General features: G+C 39.3%; 1 protein-coding gene across 6 annotated transcripts in view; it reads left to right on the forward strand.

The window, feature by feature from the left end:
• CAB39L (calcium binding protein 39 like) overlaps nucleotides 1-20781 on the forward strand; it is a 120466-nt gene that overhangs the window by 91320 nt on the left and 8365 nt on the right. For all 6 annotated transcript variants that reach the window (XR_015767897.1, XM_028107373.1, XM_028107389.1 and 3 more), the window contains 3 exons: nucleotides 2758-2817; nucleotides 5211-5276; nucleotides 12042-12185. Coding sequence is in view for 5 of the 6 variants with exons in the window: in XM_028107373.1 (XP_027963174.1) it covers nucleotides 2758-2817; nucleotides 5211-5276; nucleotides 12042-12185 (270 nt within the window). In the remaining variant the exon portion in view is untranslated. The remainder of the gene's footprint in view (nucleotides 1-2757; nucleotides 2818-5210; nucleotides 5277-12041; nucleotides 12186-20781) is intronic.

Genomic DNA, 20781 nt, shown 5'->3' on the forward strand with positions numbered 1-20781 from the left:
GAAGGAACATAATTCCTGCTTTGCAGAATTGTGAAGATTAGAAATAGCATGTGTAAAGCGCTCTGCATGCTCTGCGACACGGAGTAAATCCTCCATGAATGGTAGCTGCTGTTTGGCCCATCTACTGTCACATGTGTCTCTGTCACTCCGCCCTGGGTCTCCCAAGGTGTGAAGAAGTCACTCACTTAGCAATATCACATTTTTTTAGCATGATACATACACTATGCAAAACTTTGTCTTGTCAAAACAGAATTGTGAGGAGGTGCAATGAAAGAGTACACTTTCAAATAATTTTTAAAATTTTAAATTATTTAAAATTTGAACTTTATTTTTCTTTGCAACTTTCTGCTTTTTCCTTTTTGGGTAGGATTTTAGCTAATTTTTTTTTTAAAGATTTTATTTATTTGACAGAGAGAGAGATAGCGAGAGCAGGAACACAAGCAAGGGGAGTGGGAGAGGGAGAAGCAGGTTTCCCGCAGAGCAGGGAGCCCGATGCGGGACTCGATCCCAGGACCCTGGGATCATGACCTGAGCCGAAGGCAGCCGCTTAACGACTGAGCCACCCAGGCGCCCGGATTTTAGCTAATTTTTTCCACTCATATGATCTATAATGATGCAGCAATTATATTTGTCTTTGTACTATGTGTATATATACGCCTGGGTGTATGTGTATATATATGGTCAATTCCTCCAGCTTTGTACATGCATCTACTACGTACAGAAATTTGAGGGTATAACTGTGAATATATACACATGAGCGTGAGTGTGTGTGTGTGTGTGTGTGTGAGAGAGAGAGAGAGAGAGAGAGAGAGAGAGAATCATTTATTGGCTGCACCCACCATCTACACTTGCTGGAGGAATTCTACCCCATCATATTTTATTTTTCTATTATTGGATATGTAAGTTATTTCAAGTTTTTTCCCTTGGAATTTGGCGGAGGTGCTACTAACAGGACTCCCTCCTGATTCCTCTTTCTTTGGAGTAGCACTAATGTATAATGAATGGAAACCTTTCCAGGCAGCACTCATCTGCACGGTGCTCCATCGGCTGCCTCGATCATTGTGTCCGCAGGCCTGGGGCCATGAGAGGGCACAGTCCCCATACTCAAGCCTGCCGACTGTTGCAACAGGTGGAGCCAGGGTCTGCTGCAGCCTTCAGAAAGAAACCCTTTCTAACCAGGGTCAGGTCAGAAAAATCACTGATCCTGCTCAAGACATTAAGGAAGGGGGTGTCTGAAAACTAGACACCACAAAGAATACCGTGGAACTACCTTATTCTTTTGTGGGGGGGGGGGTCCCCTGAGAGAGGAACTAGTTTGAATTTTGACCTCAGACAGATCAGGAATGAATTCCTATAGAGGGTTTTCCCATTTTAAAATTCCAGTTCCAGAATACTGAATGTTCTACTGGGAAATAAAGTACCGGTTTCCACCAATAGGCACAGTGGTCAATCAAGATGCGATGATAAGTAATGAAATGATATCATTGTTCTTGAACTTGAAAATTAATAGCGCAAGAATGCATTAAATATTTTACTTAATAAGATAGAAATAGGTGAGTTTTGCCATTGCTGCTGCCTTCTTGTTCTCTGTGAATTTATGTTGTGGATCTTCTGTATGCTTTTAGGAAGTTTTAATTAAATGTGTATTAAAGTATAAGAACTTATTTTGGAAAACTTTAAAATTTTTGTTATGTTTTTAATTAAATTCTACATTCTACCCAGAGTATTTAGCCTCTAAGCATATAAAAGGGATTAGGTGAGGCTTGTTTTCTTTCAACATTAAGGTGAATTAAGGATATAATTTAGGTGTGAGCTGAAGACAGTCAAATGTTCCTTTATGCTTTTGTTCAGTTTTCTGAGAGTTATGCCTGTAATAAGATTGGTCTACTTGTCTTTAGCTCTGAAAGGGTGCACTGTATGACTCAGTCACTGCACACCACCACACAGTCCATTAACCCGAGAGCAGGATGAGCCTGCGATGGCTCAATTAAGTGTCATTTTTGAGCTTCCCAGCGTCCTTAGGCACCTCTGTTTTATACTGGCACCTCTGTTTTAAACGTGGTTAAGTAAAAAAACTAAAGGTTGAAATCCCTAAAAATCTTTTAAGTTAACTTATGAGATACGGTTTTAAGCCATTAGGCATTCTTTAAAAAAAAGAAAAGAAAAATAGGGGGGGCACCCGGGTGGCTTAGTCATTAAGCGTCTGCCTTCGGCTCAGGTCATGATCCCAGGGTCCTGGAATCAAGCCCCAAGTTGGGCTCCCTGTACCATGGGAAGCCTGCTTCTCCCTCTCTTACACCCCCTGCTTGTGTTCCCTCTCTCGCTGTGTTTCTCTCTGTCAAATAAATAAATAAAATCTTAAAAAGAAAAAAAAAGAAAAATAGCTATTAACGACATTTCAAATAGATCATAAACTTTATTTGGATATTTATTAGATCATAATCACAGTGTAGTCATGGCTTGAAGAAATATACTGTAAACCCCATCTCTTAGGTGCTATTTGTTTCACTAGTTAAATTATTCCTGTCATAAATTTAACAATGATATGAATTAAAACTTTTTGTTGTTGACATGAAACAAACGTGTATTTCACATCTTAAACTAAGAATGGAAATAATTTTGTTGATGTAAAGAAAATATTCTTCAGAAACTTTTGTATGTTTCAAATGAATGGATTTATAAAATTCTTAGAAAAACCAGATTTATAAAATTTATTAGCTGTAATAATTTTATTTCACTTAACTGTTCTTTTTCTAGGACTTACTAACCAGACATAAAGTGTTGGTCGCAGACTTCTTAGAACAAAATTATGACACTGTAAGTAGAAGTCCTTTTTAAGATTTTACCTCATTTTCTCTTCCCCCCCCGCTTAGATCTGTGGACACTCGCTCCTATATATGATTCACAACAGGCACCAACCATAGTTTACCATGCACCCAATTTGTCCATTTACCTGGAAGCCAGGTCATCAGGAAACTTTGTGGAAAATTGAGGATGGCAGGAGATCAGGGCTTTCTCATTTTTCACACCTGTTTCTGTTGTATCCGGAGTTCCAGAAAATGACTGGCACCTGCTTACTTTGATCCTGATTTAAGAGCATCCATATTGCCCTTAAGAGGCAGTAGGTAACCATAGAAGAGCACTCCACCCTCACTAAAAGAAATCATTTTACTTGCTTGATTAGTTTTACTTGTAGAAATGCCAAAATATTTGTCTTCCAAGTCCCTTCTCAAATGGTGAATCCAACCCATCCTTTTGAGATTCCATTGAAACGTGACTCTTCTAGGAAGCTTTCCCTAATCCCACCCATCCACATGCATGCACGCGTGTTCCCTCCCCACCCCGGCTGCCGCCATTTTCCACATTGTATTACGGTGTGTCTGTACCTTCCTGGCTGGTTCTTGAGCTCCCTGAGAGGCAGGAACCTGATCAGAGACTGTAGATGCTAGATGGAATGTTAAAGACCCATTAGATGTCCATTTATAATAAGTGAAAATAAGAGAGCTGAGATAGTTTATGACAAAACCCGGGACATCAGCTACTAATTTTTTCTGTGGAATGAGTGATGTAAATGTGTTGTGCAGGAATGCTTTGCATTCAGGAAATAGTACACAATAATTTGGAAGACTGTAAACTCATTCTCTTTGATCCCTTATTTACCCGATTTTGTCTTTGTACCTATAGTCACGTCTTGTGTAATTTGGTCGCTTCACAGACACAGAGCCTCCTGCACTGACCTGAACACCACCTCTGAGACCTCATGCTCCCTCAGACATTTCATACTTTCTGAGTTTCATATTTCCTTAGCAGTAAACTATGAAATGGGAGCATGTGAAACTGGCGTCCTGGGGAGTCAGTCATACGTTATACATGTATTTGAAGTTTCTGGTTACATACGATTGCACTCATGTGGAATTTAAGAAAGAAATGAGCAAAGGAAAAAGAAGAGAGAGAGAGAGAGAGAAACCAAGAAACAAACTCTTAACTATAGAGAACACACTAATGGTTACCAGAGGGGAAGTAGGTGGGGGGGATTGAGGGTGCACTCGTCATTATGAACCAGGTGATGTATGGAAGTGTTGAATCATTATATTATATACCTGAAACTAACATACCACAGTATGTTAACTATACTGGAACTAAAATTTTAAAAAACTTACCACAAAATTTAATAAATTTCATGTCCCACAAAATCCTGACAATAAACAGTAAGTCCTTCATATAAAAGAGTGTAATTATTATGACTTTAATGTGCACTACCTGGTTTTGTTTTTACTTTTCACTTTCTTAATTCCTTGTTGGAAGTTATCCTCCGTGTGCACTGCTTGCCCTCATCGCATCCGTGCACGCATACCTCACGCTCGGCCCTCTGAGGACCAGGACTGTTTTCCACCCTCCTCAGCTCCTGGACTCTCCTGCCTTCAGTTCTCCGTTGGGCTCACTCCTCCCACCTCTGTGGTCTCTGAGGCATGTCCTCGCATGGTAGGAGGTGGACGCTTAGCTGCCCCAGCGTCTGGCACTCTGTGTGAAACTGAAGGCCCCAGGCAATGGTTGACAGCCACAGGGGGAAACAGGGGCCCCAAACACCAGCATGCCCCAGCTTTTGAGGAGAGTGGAAGTCCTCCAGAGAGACCAGCTGGGATTAGCATGGCCATTGTGTGGCAAAAGTTGCCCCATTCCTCTACCTGTTCACACTATGAACTTGACAGTTTGATTCTTCATGGGGTATCATGTGAAGCCCTAAGTGTGTTGAATCTTCTCCTAAATTATTCATGCGCTAATAGCTACCAGTTACCAACTTCTCTAAAATGGCATGAAAGGTGTTATTTTGCTACTCAATTAATAGATGAGTTAATAGATGTTTTATTCAAAAGAATGTATTGAGAAGACTCAAATACTCCATTTTTCTACTCAATTTTTAATTTGCAGAACTAAAATAAAATGGACAAGTACATCTGTTGTATCACTTGACCTTCCTACCCCTCAGTGTCTTTATGTGTAAGTGAGGATGATGAAATGGGGGAAAGCTCCCTGTGGACAGTGTGATCAGCATAGAGTTATTATGCACAGAGACAGATGCAAAGCACAGCAGCTGGGCTGCACTGGCCTAGTGGGTTGGGGATTTACTTTTGAAGCAAGAGAGCAAGCAAACCTAATACAGAGAAACCACTGCTGGTTTTACACTCTAATATTTATTTTCTTTTCATTAGATTTTTGAAGACTATGAGAAATTGCTTCAGTCTGAGAATTATGTGACTAAGAGACAATCTTTAAAGGTAATATCAGATTACAGGGCGCCTGGGTGGCTCAGATGGTTAAGTGTCTGCCTTCAGCTCAGGTCATGATCCCGGGCTCCTGGGATCGAGCTCCCTGCTCAGCAGGGAGCCTGCTTCTCCCTCTGCCTCCACCTCTCTCTCTCTCTCATGAATAAATAAATGGAATCTTTAAAAATAAAATAAAATAAAATAAAGGTAATATCAAATTTCTTTAAGAGTCCCAGTTGATATCATACTAGTAAATGATGGCTCTGAGCAGACAAGTACATAGAGAAAAATTAAGGTGTCCCTTTTTTTGTAGCTTGGGAAATATGTTTCATGTTATGACTGTACTTTGTAGCAAAACAATGTAAGTGTCCTGCCTCAAAGACTTTTTGGAAGTAACAATATAAATAATACGTACATGATAAAGTAGAATTTAGTATATTTCAGCTCCGAAAGAAAATCAAGCTTAAGTTAATTTAAATACAACCGCAGTTCTCTCCTAGGGCGTATTTTGTGGAGATGAAAAGAAATCACTCTTAGCTTGAAATTAAGATCTGAATTACTGTTTATAAGAATCAGCAAGGTTCTCCTATACTTCTCTTTCAGTGTATCTGAAACAGGAAAAAATGACCCTATTTCTCTTATACATCTCTCTGTAAACTAGACTTTGTGGGCTATTTTACAGAGAAGGGGAGAGGAAAAGGTTATGTGATGGGGCTTACCCCCATCTGAGCACTTAACCCCCAGATTTGTAACATATTTTTCTAAAGATTTTTTTTTTTTTTTTGCATTGCTGGGTTCCATATTCTGAGCATTCTTGTTAGTGTTCTACTGTAGGTCATTTTTAATTCCTTCACCATTTAACATGACATGTTCAAATTGTATTTCCAGCAAAGATTCTGAAATATGAAAACAGTCACTCTTTAAGAGTTAAAAGAATAATCTTTAATAAATTTGGGTACTTGATCATGGACCCAAAACTGTGCTTTTCTAAAAATGCTAGTATTATCCTGAAACAGACTCTGGAAGGATGTTAAAAGATGATATTTCCAGCTGGAAAAGAAAATAAAGTCAGTGCTCAATTATCTGCAAATAGTTTAGTTGGACCAATTATTGGGGGTGGTGAGGAGGGTAATAGGGCATTCCATTTGGTCAACAAATATTTATGTGCTCCTATTCCTAACATTACTGTGACAGCCAAGAACAAAATGAAGTGGCACCTCAATGGACCTTACATTTTGTTGGAGGAGAACAGACAATAGATAAAGAAAAAGATAAATATATAACTTTAAGGTGGATTTTAGAACAGTTAAGGAGGGCGCAGGGACAGGAAGCAATGACGGGGGTGGTAGGGGTGCTGCTATGTAACCAAGTGGCATTTGCTCTTGTAGATTATATCACCTATGAAATGCCTGTGGAAGTTCGCTCTCCCCTAGCCCAGGCAGCCCAGCAGAGTAGGGCCACATAGTCAGTGAGCAGCCTTCCCTCCTTCGGTGTAAAGGTGCCTGGGGGCGCCTGGGTGGCACAGTCGGTTGAGCGTCCCACTCTTGGTTTCGGCTCAGGTAGTGATCTGGGGATCCCGAGATTGAGTCCCACATAGGGCTCCGCACTCCGCACAGAGTCTGCTTGGGACTCTCTCTCCCTCTCTTCTGCCCCCTTCCCCCCGCCCCAGCCTCAAATAAATAAATTAATTTTCTTAAAAAGTGCCTGGAAGCAGCCATTTGGTCAAGAGGAGGTAGGACTGGTCCTATTGGGAGTGGGACGTCATTCAGAGCTGCATCTCTACCCTTCAGATCCCACTCAGATATTCCAAAGAAAGTTACTGGCGGATAATAATCGGCTGGCTTTGTCAGGCACTTTATATGATGTTTGGGCTTACTAAACATCACTTGTATTATTTTTACATGTTGGGAAAGTGACATTCATAGAACAATGTGTTTGTTTCTAACTATTGAATACACTTTTAACTGAAGTGATAAACTAAGAGTATTTTGTATGACATTTTTGTCAGTTCACTTTACCTGTGATTTTGCCTTAGCCAGGACCCGCCTGCCCCTGAATTTGTGCCCTTGCTGCTCCAGGATTACCCGTTGTTGGGGGGGGGGGTCAGTGTGCTATTTTCAGCCAGGCATTCAGCACTCTTTATTGAGTTTCCCCTTGCGTGGAAACCCATACGAGGTGATCCACATGGAAAATATACCTTGGGTTCACTGCTCTTGCTGCTGGAGCCTGGATTGATGAGATCAAGCCTCAGACAAAGGCAAGTGACAAGCTGCCATGCTCTCCCACGTTCAGAAAGCTTGTTAAAGCATTTGAAAATAAGGCCTCATCCTGTTGCCACAGCTGTGTACCTAAAGAATAGAATTCCTTATTTGTAAAGCGTTCCACAAGCACAGCCCAAAACAGGGGAGCTGTTCTGTATTATAAGAGATCATTGCCCTTGGAGGGAAGGAGAAACTGAACAGTAAACAGAGCTGACAATGCTCCGAGACGCCAGCGTATAAGAAATCTCTCATACATTTTCTAAATCCTTCCTCTTTTTAATGGGAATCCATAAGATCCTGAACCAAAGTAGCAACATGGGTATGAACTAAGGTGATTGAACTAAATTGGGATCAAGAAAGCTTAGAGTCATAGACTTTAGAATTTACCCTCGTACCGTTTTCAGCAGTGACAGGAATTGGTGATAGAAATTTTTCTGCGATCGACTGTTGCTAGGGCCTTCGGTGAAGTTATAAAGCTAACAATTGTTCCCCTTAACGTCTCCCTTCTGGGGCTCCTTCCTGCTTTTCCTTCTTGTTACCCTGTCATCTCTTCCTACCCATGTGCCCATTGTCCTCATTCTGTTCTCAAGATGTTGTCAACCCCACCTTGTCCTGCTCCCTAGCAGGACGCATTTGCATTTGATATAGAAGCCTGTTAATTCAGCACATGTGTGATTGGTACAGTATGTAATAGAAATTTGGTGGGGAGCATAGGGGAGCGAGAAGGTTCATTCTTTACTGCTGTCTGCTGCCACCTGGCTCTCCACTATCCAGCCCCCTTTTCACATGGCTCTGGGGCCAGACACCTCTGCACTGAGTCTGAATGTAGTATTGAAACTGTCCCTTGCCCACTTGATTGTGCTTCCTCCTTATTTACAGATGCCCAACCCCACTCAGAAGGCCTCTTTCCTGTTCTTTATTAATCCACCCAGACATACTGTGTTGGCTGCTGCTCTTGCCTAAAATCTTTTATAGTGCGTGTCTCACAAATATTTTATTTGCACTCTGGTAAAACTGAGCACTGGTTGGACACTGAAGAAAACTAGTAAAAGACAGATAAAGCATATCTAAGAATGCAGAAATTGTTAAAATGAGTACTAAAGGTTTGGCTTTTTTGAATGCTAGATTATAGGCAGAGACATCACTAAGATAGACTAATTTCACCGTATTCAAGGAGAGAGCTGTGTCTTCTTATCTTTAATAGAAAAATGTTTTGGAGAGCTCTGCTGGTGCACTGTTGGTTTTTCCTTTTGAGAATTAGGTCTGTGGTAGCAATATGTTCTGTTTTGACACAGCCATGTTTATATCTCCAAATTCTGTACTATTTTGTACATATATGTTTCATCATTTCAGAAAATACTTACAGTACAATACGTAAGAGAAATTTGGTGGGGAGCAAACTTACATACTTACAGTATTCTGTAAGTGATAAACTGTCTTAAAGCTAGGCAATTTTCTGACTCCGAAGTATTGGCTGCCATCTTTTGATAATCATATTCTAAATTTTTCTGAACTACCTTGGGGTGCTTAGATTCCTGGTGTCAATAAAAAATAATTAACAGAGAAATTCCTTCCCCTCACATGACGGAGCTTTGGAATTTATTTCTTATCTTCTTCAGAGTCATTTAATTACTAGCAAGAAAGATTATAATTCAAAAGAAGTTTGGCAGAATTTTGGGGGTTGTTTTTGGCTCTGGTCAGTTTCATTAAAACCCTAAGTTTTAAAAAAAACTCATTATTTCTACTTGCTGTGCTTGGCTTTACTCTATATTGAAGCCTATAAAATCGAATACAGAGAACTAAAAACAATTTTTTTCCATTTTATTGTGTTAAATGCTTTGAGTGTGTGTGTGTGCATGCAAATTTTAAGGGTAAATTTTTTTAATGAAATTTATTGTTGAAAGACCTTTTAATAGGTGTATGTGTGTACTATATGTATTCGTATATATGTGATATGTATTATATAATGATTTTTATGTTTTATATAAATATATCTTTATATCAATATAGAATCTGTAGATGTAGATACAGATCTCTATCTGTAATGAGGCATATATCTATATATACCCATGTATATCTTAAGTGGGTATGTCTTATATACATAGACATATATATATATATATATATATATATATATATATATATATATATATACAGCTTTACAACCAAAAGTGGTTGGGTTTTTTTGAGAGTCTGGGGGCCCTTCTGCTGACATGTAAACATGTAGGAAGATAGCACCCTGTCTCCCTGTTTCAGAGACACCAGTGTGATTGGCCAGCAAAGTGGTCCACTGGAGCCACCAGGTGGGCAGTTAGAAACGTTGGTATAGAGCTCAGGAAAGAAACTGAGACTCCAAATGTAGGTTTGGGAGACATCTTCCTAGATGTTACAGTTGAAGCCATGAGCATAGATGAGACTGGAGACAGAAAAAAGATCAGAGATTCACATATACCACTTGGAAAATTCCTACATGTGTAGAGCAAAAGTAGAGCAAAAGGAAGGGGAGCAGAAACACAGGAGCAAAGGAACAAGCTGCAAGAGATAAGAAACCAGAAGAATGCAGTGGCCTTGAAACCAAAAGCAAAGAAGAAGTGTCCAGAAGAGTGTTCAGTTAGCTTTAGATGCTTCAGAGAGATTAAGGAAAATGAAGTTGAATAGTTTACATGACTACTGTCCCATGTTTGAGACTAACCAGCTAACATCCAGCAGTGGTCATCATGTCTTATGCTTAACAACCATTATTTTTGGGCACTAAACTAACTTTAAGGTATGTAGTTCTTATTTGTTAAATAGACACAAGATGCAAGGTGGCTGTTTACTGGCAGCCAGACACACACAAACACACACTCGTATACTCACAGCACACGCCGCCACATACACACCTCTGGGGTTCTGTTGCTGGACTGTATTGTGATAGACAGCCAGCCCATAGTTCCGTGTGCTTTCTCCTCCCATCCAGGATTTCTGTAACCATCAGTACAATGAGGCATCCAGAAAAAGTCTGGTGAATAGGAGAATTCGAAAACTAAGTAGATTATATATAAAAGTTTGTGAAGGGTACACTTCAGCTGCCTGGTTGCTGAAGTTTTAGGAATTGCTACTCCTATATGAGAATAAAAGTTTATGAGGTAAAGAATGGTCAACTGTGCTGCTAGTGGGCCTTCAACTATTCTCACTTTGAGTATTTTTATTTTGTTTTGAAGTGTCTTAATCTGTTTGTGCTGCTATAACAAAAATGCCCTGGACCGGGTGGCCTAAGCAACATTTGTTTCTCATAGTTTTGGAGGCTGAGCAGTCCAAGATCAAGGTGCCAGCAGAGAGCTCTCTGGGGTTTCTTTGATAAGAGCACCTGTCCCATTCCTGCGATCCTACCTTCCCGAAGGTCCTGCCTCCTAATACCTTCACATTTGGGGTTAGGATTTCCACATGTAGATTTTAGGGAGGCACAGACCTGCAGTTCATAACATGGAATAATGCTGCATTTGGGGGGAGCTATTAATTTGTCACCAGGAAATGTTTTGTTTTACTTTTTTATAAAAACTTGCTGTACATATTAAACTTAATATGGATTCGGGGTCAGTGATTCTCCTCGCCACCTCCCCCCCAGGCTATCTAGCTGGTTTTGTAATAAAAGTTAGGGGATGGGGAGGGTATGTGCTATGGTGAGCGCTGTGAATTGTGTAAGACTGATGAATCACAGACCTGTATCCCTGAAACAAATAATACATTGTATGTTTAAAAAAAAAAAGTAGGAAGGGAAAAATGAAGGGGGGGAATCGGAGCAGGAGACGAACCATGAGAGACTATGGACTCTCAGAAACAAACAGAGGGTTCTAGAGGGGAGGGGGGTGGGGGGATGGGTTAGCCTGGTGATGGGTATTAAGGAGGGCACGTACTGCATGGAGCACTGGGTGTTACACGCAAACAATGAATCATGGAACACTACATCAAAAACTAATGATGTAATGTATGGTGATTAACATAATAAAATTAAAAAAAAATATTAGGGGGAAGGTAACACTCACTTGGCATAACCTGTTTTCCCCAGCAAGCTACTAGAGTACATTTATTCAAGGAAGGGAGGTATAACTCTAGAGTCAATTTTGTTATTATTCTACCATAATGCCTAAGAAATAATGCAGTACTGGGAAGCAAGATTAAAAAGTGAGTGATGAAAATAATAAATTCGTTTCTGGCTAGCTCTGGGTGAGAGCTACAAAGAGAGCTTTTTTAAGCTGCAGCAATGGCTTGCTTTAAAAAAAGAAAAGATTCAGAAATGCATTAATCACCGACTTTAGCAAAACTGTGTGAAAAGCTTAAAATAACAATAATAACTACTCCTTTCATGCCGGTGCTAAACGTAAGATGCACTTAAGGACTCAATTTTTTTTCACATCAACATTCCTAACCACATTTATAGTTTGATTTTTCCGGGAGAAGTGCAATATATTTTGAATCAGATGATTCTCAGATAGATTATCTCTCTGATTTGGGTTTTTGTTTTTTGTTTTTGTAGCTGCTAGGTGAACTGATCCTGGACCGACACAACTTTGCCATTATGACAAAGTACATCAGCAAGCCAGAGAACCTCAAACTGATGATGAACCTCCTTCGAGATAAAAGTCCCAACATTCAGTTTGAAGCTTTCCATGTCTTTAAGGTAAAGTGCAACAGAAGTAACATGGGCATTTGTTTTTCACTTTCCAGTGGCAAACTCCCTGCTGTTTACTCTCCTTTATACTTGAGAGAAAATGAAATAGGCAGTCTTTCTGTTTTGCATGACTTGGATGAAATTTTAGAGGTATTTTAATGAATGCCCATTTGTTTCTAATCCCTATCTCTAAATATTTTCATTTTTTCCACTGAGAAAATAGGTGGATACTGTTTCCCAAAAGTTACTAAAATAATCAGCGATAGAGCCAGAATCCAAATCCCGACTGTCGGAATTTGAATGCTTTGCTTTCTGCCTTAAGTGTTTCTTTGAGCCTTAAATGAAGCACTGAAGAAATACTGGGGTACTGCTCCCTTTTATTACTTGCTAGAAATATTTTTTACATGCATTTTGCTATAAATGGAAACTAGCTCCCCATAACACTGGGTTCTTTCTCATATTTTTTTCTTTGATGTAAGAGTAACAAAATCGCCTCCTAGTAACTTTAGACAGTATATCTTTTTAAGCAGGGTAGGAGAAATCATCTGTAATCCCTACTTCTAACCAAACTGTTGTAAAGATTTTAGTAAATTTTATTTTCCCGTGCACATATTTGAAGGTTTTTTTCTGCATCTGTATTCATATGGTACACAAAATTGATATCTTAATTTTATCACTTAATGCTTTGCGAGAAGTGAACACTAATTCATTGTTGTTTTATATGGATTTTAGAGCCAGGAATTTTATTGGCATAGTTCATCGTTGGGTTTGTTTACTCTAGTTTAAACATTTCTCTGTTTTTTATATTTAGGTTATTTCCATTTTTTCCTACTGTGAGGAATGCTGCCATGAGCATTTTCTATATCCAGCTAGGTTTCCCCCCGCCCCCATATTTAGGGTTATTTTCTTAGGATAGATATCTGGAATAGAATTAAGAGTCAAGAGAGTTCAAAGGTTTTTGGGGGTCTTTATAATGTCTGTTGAGTGACTGAGTTTATAAATCTGTAAATGGGAGAGACATGGCAGTTTATAAGGTATGTAATTGTTGCTTTGAGAGGTTAATAAAAAAAAAAAATTTAGTCCATCTTTCAGCCACCAGGTCTTTATTGTCCAAAGAGCCACTAGAGCAATTCAAATACCAAACTAACTTATAAATTCCATTCAATGATGTTCAAAATCCCAACGGGACTTCTCCTGGAACTTGACAAGCTGATTCTAAAATTTCTGTAGAACAATGGCCTAAGATTAACTGTGGCCACAAAACATAATTGGAAGTATTTAGTTAACTACATCAAAATTTATTTATTTATTTATTTATTTTTTAAAGATTTTTATTTATTTATTCATGAGAGACAGAGAGAGAGAGGCAGAGGGAGAAGCAGGCTCCCAAGGAGCAGGGAGCCCGATGCAGGACTCGATCCCAGGACCCTGGGATCATGACCTGAGCCGAAGGCAGACGCTTAACCATCTGAGCCACCCAGGCGCCCAACTACATCAAAATTTAGAACTTCTGTTCAAAAAGATCAAATAAGCAAAGTGAAAAGACAGGATAGAATGTGATACATATAACTGACAAATCATTTAGAGAAAGAATTCAATAGAAAAATGGGCAAAGGATGCAAGTTGGTCATTTACAGATGAGGGAACCTGACTGGTCAATAAATAGGTGAACATGATCATTTTATGGTAACATTGGAAATGGCCATGAAATATCAATGAGGTTATCATTTTACATTCTTCGTAATGATAAAATGTTTAAGTCTGACAAATCAAACATTGGTAAGGTTGGAGGGCAGTGGAAGCTGTCTATACACTGTAAGTTGGTACAACCACTTTTGAAGAGCAATTTAGTAAAATAAAGAACTGAACGTACACATATCCTTCAATCCTGAAATCTCATCTCTTGGCAATTTTTTTTTTTTTTTTTTTTAAGTAGGCTCCACACCCAGCATGGAGCCCAATGCAGGGCTTGAACTCATGACCCTGAGATAAAGACCTGAGCTGAGGGGCGCCTGGGTGGCTTAGTCATTAAGCATCCGCCTTTGGCTCAGGTCATGATCCCAAGGTCCTGGGATCGAGCCCCACATCGGGCTCCCTGCTTGGTGGGAAGCCTGCTTCTCCCTCTCCCACTTCCCCTGCTTATGTTCCCTCTCTCGCTGTGTCTCTCTCTGTCAAATAAATAAATAAAATCTTCAAAAAAAAAGACCTGAGCTGAGATCAAGAGTTGGACCCTTAGCCGACTGAACCATCCAGGGGCACCCCTCAGTGTTTAGAGACACTCTTGTACATGTGCATAAGGAATCATGTACCAAAATGTTTATCACAACATTGTTAATAATAGTGCAAAATGAGAAAAAAACACAAATGGGCATCAACAGGAGATGGGGAAAATAAATTGTGTTATATTCGTACAGTGGCATACAGTAATGGGTTAAAATTAATTGAGTTATATAGATCAGTGTGGGTAAATCCCAAACATTGAGTGGAATAAACAAACATTAAAAAGATGTTATTTATTTAAAGTTTGAAAACCTGCAAAACACCACTATATATGGATTCAGACTTACACAGTTATAATCTAATAACCTGTATGGGGATGGTAAATACCAAATTCAGGATAGCAGTCACCTCAGCGGGAGGGGTAGTGAGGAGGATGGTGTCATTAAGAGGTGACCAACAGCCTCCAGTTATATCTGTAGTGTTTTATTTTATTAAAAATCTGAAGGCAAGTATGGCACAAATTTTAGATTTTGGTAGAGCACATAGTAGGAATGAGTCTGATATGTTTTGTTGTACTCTGCTCTATGTCAGAATTGCTGTGGCACTGGAAGATGCCTACCCAGTAGAAATGATAGATCCTCTCAAGACCCCTCTGACCCAAGAAATTGTAGAAGGCTGTGTGTCATGTCCTTCAGCTCCCATGGAATTCTAATATATCATCCTAGATGAGAACAAGCTTCATATAATTTTGTTCAAAAACGCAGTATTATGGAAGTATTCAGTGGGTGGCCAAATAGAAATAACCTACTTCTGTCCTCAGAATTTGGATCATCTAATCATTGGACAGAGTAGGTGCATTTAAAAATAGCTGACCACTTGTTTACTTGTATGTGTATAAACTTGGCCTATCCTGTACCCTAACTATGTTGCCACCACCAAAGTATGAACTGAATTGTTCACTTGCCAAATACAATATTTTGTCATTTAGAAAAAGTAACAGTTGAGTCCTAGAGGTTTTTTTCACAGTCTTGTATTAATAGTGTTTTTCCCCCAAAAAAGCACCTTCCATAAGGTGCAGAAAATGTGGAACACACTGCTAAAAATGTCTTTGCCAGATTATTTTCATTAGCTTGCTGGTAAATTCAAGGAATTGAATGAGATACCATTTCATGTTTTTTTCTGCTGTGGACAAGCAGGAGGGTGTGGTGGGAAAGTGTTGGATGGAAGTCAAGAGACCTGGGTCTTCTTTCTGGCTTAGTTGCCACCAGTGACTTTGGGCAAATCCATCTGGATCTGTTTCCTCACTTGTAAAGTGCAAGAGTTACATTCAAGTCAGTAGTCTAGTTCTAAGACACTAGGTTCTGGAGACCTTTGTCTCAGTGATCCTGCCTTTCCCGGAGATGTGCCCGATATGAACGTAGCTATCAGCTATGAGCCGAGCTCCCTTTCCTTTCCCTGTTAACTTCCTTCATAGCAAAGACCATGATGCCACTTCCCACCAAACCGTGTCGGGAATGGGGTGGTCTGTGCCTTTTGGCTCACCTCTTAGGACTGCTGGAACTCAGGCCTGGCCAGGGACAAAAATGTTCCCGAGGGGACTACTCCGCCGCTCAGATCCTAGCAGTTGGCTGCTATAGCTATTTCCACGAAAACAAGAAGCTCCACCCTCACCCTGTCCAAAATACAACAGCCAGTTTGACAGTTCACCTAAAAAAAGGATACAGAACAAGAAATGTCCTAGTTGAGAATCATTTCCGTGTGGTCTTACTGAAAAGAATGCAGAATTACAGATTAATTTGGTGAAAGCCTAACCATCAATTACCCACTTCCTTAAGGACCTGTTTTTTTAGCAGGCCACCACTCCAGTCTCGACATACCAAATCTAAATCTACTGATGGAGAAAACAGTTGAGCCAGGAAATTGAGGAATCCGCTATGAGCTGATGTAATATTAATAATTCTTCTAAAAATGTTAACAGTATAGCAAAAAAGTGTTTATAGCAACTTAATGTTTCATCAGCTACTCTAAATAGTGCAGAGTGCTCAACAGTAGCGTGCCTTCATCTGAACTCATTTGTGCCCATTTTGCTTATTTCACCAAGTGGTAGAGGAGAACAAGTGAAAAGCTGTAATTAAGACTTCACCTCTCGTTTCTACTTTTTAAAATAATTTCTTTAAAAATTCATAAAATAATCGTCTATGTTTGTTTATAGAAAGGTTTGTAATGGGTTTTAGTGACCAACTTTATCAACATCACCAAAAAGTATATAAATATATGACTCATGACTCGGTTTGTTAATCCTGGTACTGAATATTTATGATATTATTGCCTAGTTTTAAAAATTTAGGAAAATTAAGACTAGTAATATTTATAATAGGAAATGTGAATACTATTAGAATAAGACATTTTTAAAAGTGGCTTTTCCATGTAATTTTGGAATAAATTTGTAGTTTCCTACATAATTTCCACAGTTGTGTGCAATTTGTAGATCCCAAAGACTTGGATTCCGAAATGCCAAAGCAGTTGTCAGAACTACAATGTCTATTATGATAGCCCTGACTATACCTTAAATGGTGATTGGCTCCCTTAATGTAAGAACCTGTAAATATTAAGAACGTATCCAGTGAAAAAGAAGTTTACGCAGACCTGTACCTTTGAAACAAATAATACATTATATGTTAAAAAAAAAAGAAGAAGAAGAAGATATTAGGAAGGGAAAAATGAAGGGGGGGAATCAGAGGGGGAGACGAACCATGAGAGACGATGGACTCTGAGAAACAAACTGAGGGTTCTAGAGGGGAGGGGGTGGGGGGATGGGTTAGCCTGGTGATGGGTATTAAGGAGGGCACATACTACATGGAGCACTGGGTATTATATGCAAACAATGAATCATGGAACACTACATCAAAAACTAATGATATACTGTATGGTGACTAACATAACATAATAAAATCAAATTTAAAAAAAAAGCAGTTTACAAACCACCACGTACAGAATGCAAGCCCAGTTTTGTCTAAAATATATTTACATATAGCTATATGCAAGGAAAAAAAGGATATACACCAAGTGTTCACAGTGGTTATCTTTGGGTGGAGGAATTATTTAAGAGATTTTTTTTCTTTCTTCTTTGTGTCTCTTTTTCTCTGTTTTCCTAGTTTTCCACATGTGTCACTTTCCTAATCAAGATGATGATAAGGATGGTGGCAGTGAGGAGGAGGGTCTCAGGAGATGTTTAGAGCATCCGAACTTCCAGCCTGCTCTCCTCCTCCATCCTCACTTCCTTCCAGGGTTTCTGTTCCTCCCTGCCCAGGTGGTGGGGCCCAGTCTGGTCCTGTTGTGGGCTCATTGGTGCGCACAGACATCAGCCAGCTTGCGGAAGCAGGGATCAGGTCCTTCTTTCTTAAACAGGAAGAAAGTTACTGTTTCTGATCAATACCAGCAAGAACTGTGTCAAAATATTCTAACCATTATATTGCTCAGGTCTGTGTTCATTTGAGAGGGTGAGCCTTCAGAATGAAAAGACCTTATTTTATACTTCAGTGGAATGAAACTTTGCTTTGAGTTACTTCCATGTAACTGTCATGGGAGCCCCAGTTTCAAATCCACGTACAAAGCATTCTAGGCTTACAGCATGCCTCCCAGACAATAAGGGTAGCAAAGCAGAAAATGAGCCTTCCAATGCCTTGTCTAGTGCAAATCCCTCTTGACAGAATAGAATTTGAATGAAATGAATGAGTGTGTAAGACATGCATTTTTTTTTTATCCTTCATAAAAAGCATTCAGGTTTAAAATAGAGAGCAAAGTATTCTTAGTCTTCTAAGTTAAAAATATTTGAGTTGTGGTCATGATATTTGCCTTTCTCTAACCATGCTTGAGAACTCCATAAATCACACTTCTGCAATATGTGTAAATTAAGGGATACAGCCAATAAGAGCACACTGTAAAAAGAGAAGCCACAGGTAGTTTCATTTGTTTAACTTGTTGGGGGATGGTTTGAAAATAGCATTTAAAAAAAAAATGGGTTCAGCACAGAGAGGACCAAGAAATTCCCTATACTGGACCTAATATTCAGAAGATTTGGCTTAGCGTACCTTGATTCAGAAGTGCGTTCCTAATGGCACTGGTTCATCTCCAGCCTTCACTGGGGCCCTCAGCGAACCACCACCGCCTCCCCCCCCCCCCCCCCCCGCAGAGGGAACCGTGCTGGTGCATTGGCTGCTTCTGATCAGTAGCTCCCTTTATAGAGTCAGCAGAGTTCAGGAGCCATAGAGAATTAAAATAGGGAAAGTTTCAAAACTGGAAAACAAATTTAACATTTTTTAGGTATACAGTGTGTGGATTCAGTGTAGTTAATCCAGTGATGCCTGACTGCAAACTCTTCCACATTTCACATTTATTTTGGATTGAAACAGAGAAGCTTCATTTGTCCAATATATAAATATATTTTTTTAGAAAGAAAGACTTATAAGTTATTTATGGAGGTACCACAAAATGCCACACAATTTCTACCTAAAACTTCACAGCAGCTCCCTTGTAAACAAATGGTAACCATGGGAGCCACGAATTTGGCTTCAGCATATGATTTTCTGACATACTACTAATAGGTATGATATAAAGGTCAGGCATTCTAACAATGTAAACCAGTCCTTTTTTAAATATACATAAGTAACAATTTTTCTTTATTGTAGTAACCTAAACCTCACCATTCTAACCATTTTAAAGTGTACAGTTCAGTGGCATTCAGCATATTTACAGTGTTGCACGACTATTATCACTATCTAGTTCTGGAACATCTTCCTCACCCCAAAAGGAATCCCTGTACCCATTAGGCATTTTCCCATACCCCAGGCCCTTGGCATCTCCTAATCTGCTTTTGGTCTTTGGATTTGCCTCTTCTGGATATTTCATATAAATAGAATTATAATGTACGGCCTTTTGAGTCTGCTTTCTTGTTTTTAAGGTTCATCCATGTTGTAGTATGATCAATATTTCATTCAGTTTTATGGCTGAATAGTATTCCATTGTATGGATATGCCGCAATTGTTCATCAGTGGATGGACTTTTGGCTATTGTGAACAGTGCTGCTAGGAACATTCATGTACAAGTTCTTATTTGAACAGAGTTTTCCAATTCTTTCGATATATACTTCGGAATGGAATTTTCAGTCTTACGGTAATTAAATGTGTAACTTATTGAGGTACTGCCAAACTGTTTACCACAGAGGGTGCACCATTTTACATGCCCACCAGCATTGTACAGGGTTCCAATTTCTCCCCTTCCTTACCAAAACATGTTGTTTTCAGGGTTTTTTATTGTAGCCATCCTAGTGCATGTGAAGTGATATTCCATTACGGTTTTGATTTGCATTTCCCTAATGACTAATGATGTTGAACATTTTTTCACGTGCTTATTGGCCATTTACATATTTTCTTTGGAGAAATGTCTGTTCAAGTCCTTTGCCCCTTTTATTTATTTATTTATTTATTTTTAAAGATTTTTATTTATTTAACAGAGAGAGAGAAGAGAGCACAAGTAGGCAGAGTGGCAGACAGAGGGAGAGGGAGAAGCAGGCTCTCCACCGAGCAGGGAGCCCGATGCGGGGCTCGATCCCAGGACCCTGGGATCATGACCTGAGCCAAAGGCAGCCGCCCAACCGACTGAGCCACCCAGGCGCCCCGTCCTTTGCCCCTTTTAAAAAAGCCTTGTTTTTTTCATTGTTGAATTGTAAGGGGTCTTTGTATATTCTGGGTACTAGACATTGATCATACATATGATTCACAAATATTTCTCCCATGCTGTGTGTTGTCTTTTCACTCTCTTGATAATGTCCTTTGATACACAAAAGTTTTATATTTTGATGTTCAGTTTATCTGTTTTTTCTTTTGTTGCTCATGCTTTTGGTGTCATAGCTAAGAAACCATTGCCAAATCCAAGGTCATGAATATAGATCCCTATATTTTCCTTTAAAAGTTTTATTAGCTCTTATATTAAGGTCTTTGATTGATTTTGAGTGAATTTTTGTTTACAGTGTGAGGTAGGGGCCCAACTTCATTCTCTTGTCAAATACTTTTTCTGCTTCAATTGGAGTGATTATGTGACTTTTCTTCGTTGTATTAATGTGGTATATTAGTTGCCTCGAGCTGCCATAACAAAGTACCATAGACTGAATGACTTAAGACAGCAGAAGTTTATTGTCTCACAGTTCTGGAGACTAGAAATCCACGGTCAAGGTGTCAGCAGGGGTGGGTCCTTTCAGAGAGGTTCACCCAGATAATCTGTTCTATGCTTGTCTCCTAGCTTCTGGTGATTGCCAGTGATCCTTGGCATTCCTTGGCTTATAGGTGCATAACTGCAATATCTGTCATCATCTTTTTTTTTTTTTTTA

Source organism: Eumetopias jubatus, unplaced genomic scaffold (genome assembly GCF_037043125.1).
Source record: "Eumetopias jubatus isolate StellerSeaLion01/CBP00866 unplaced genomic scaffold, mEumJub1_p1.0 scaffold_3, whole genome shotgun sequence".
Lineage (NCBI taxonomy): Eukaryota > Metazoa > Chordata > Mammalia > Carnivora > Otariidae > Eumetopias > Eumetopias jubatus.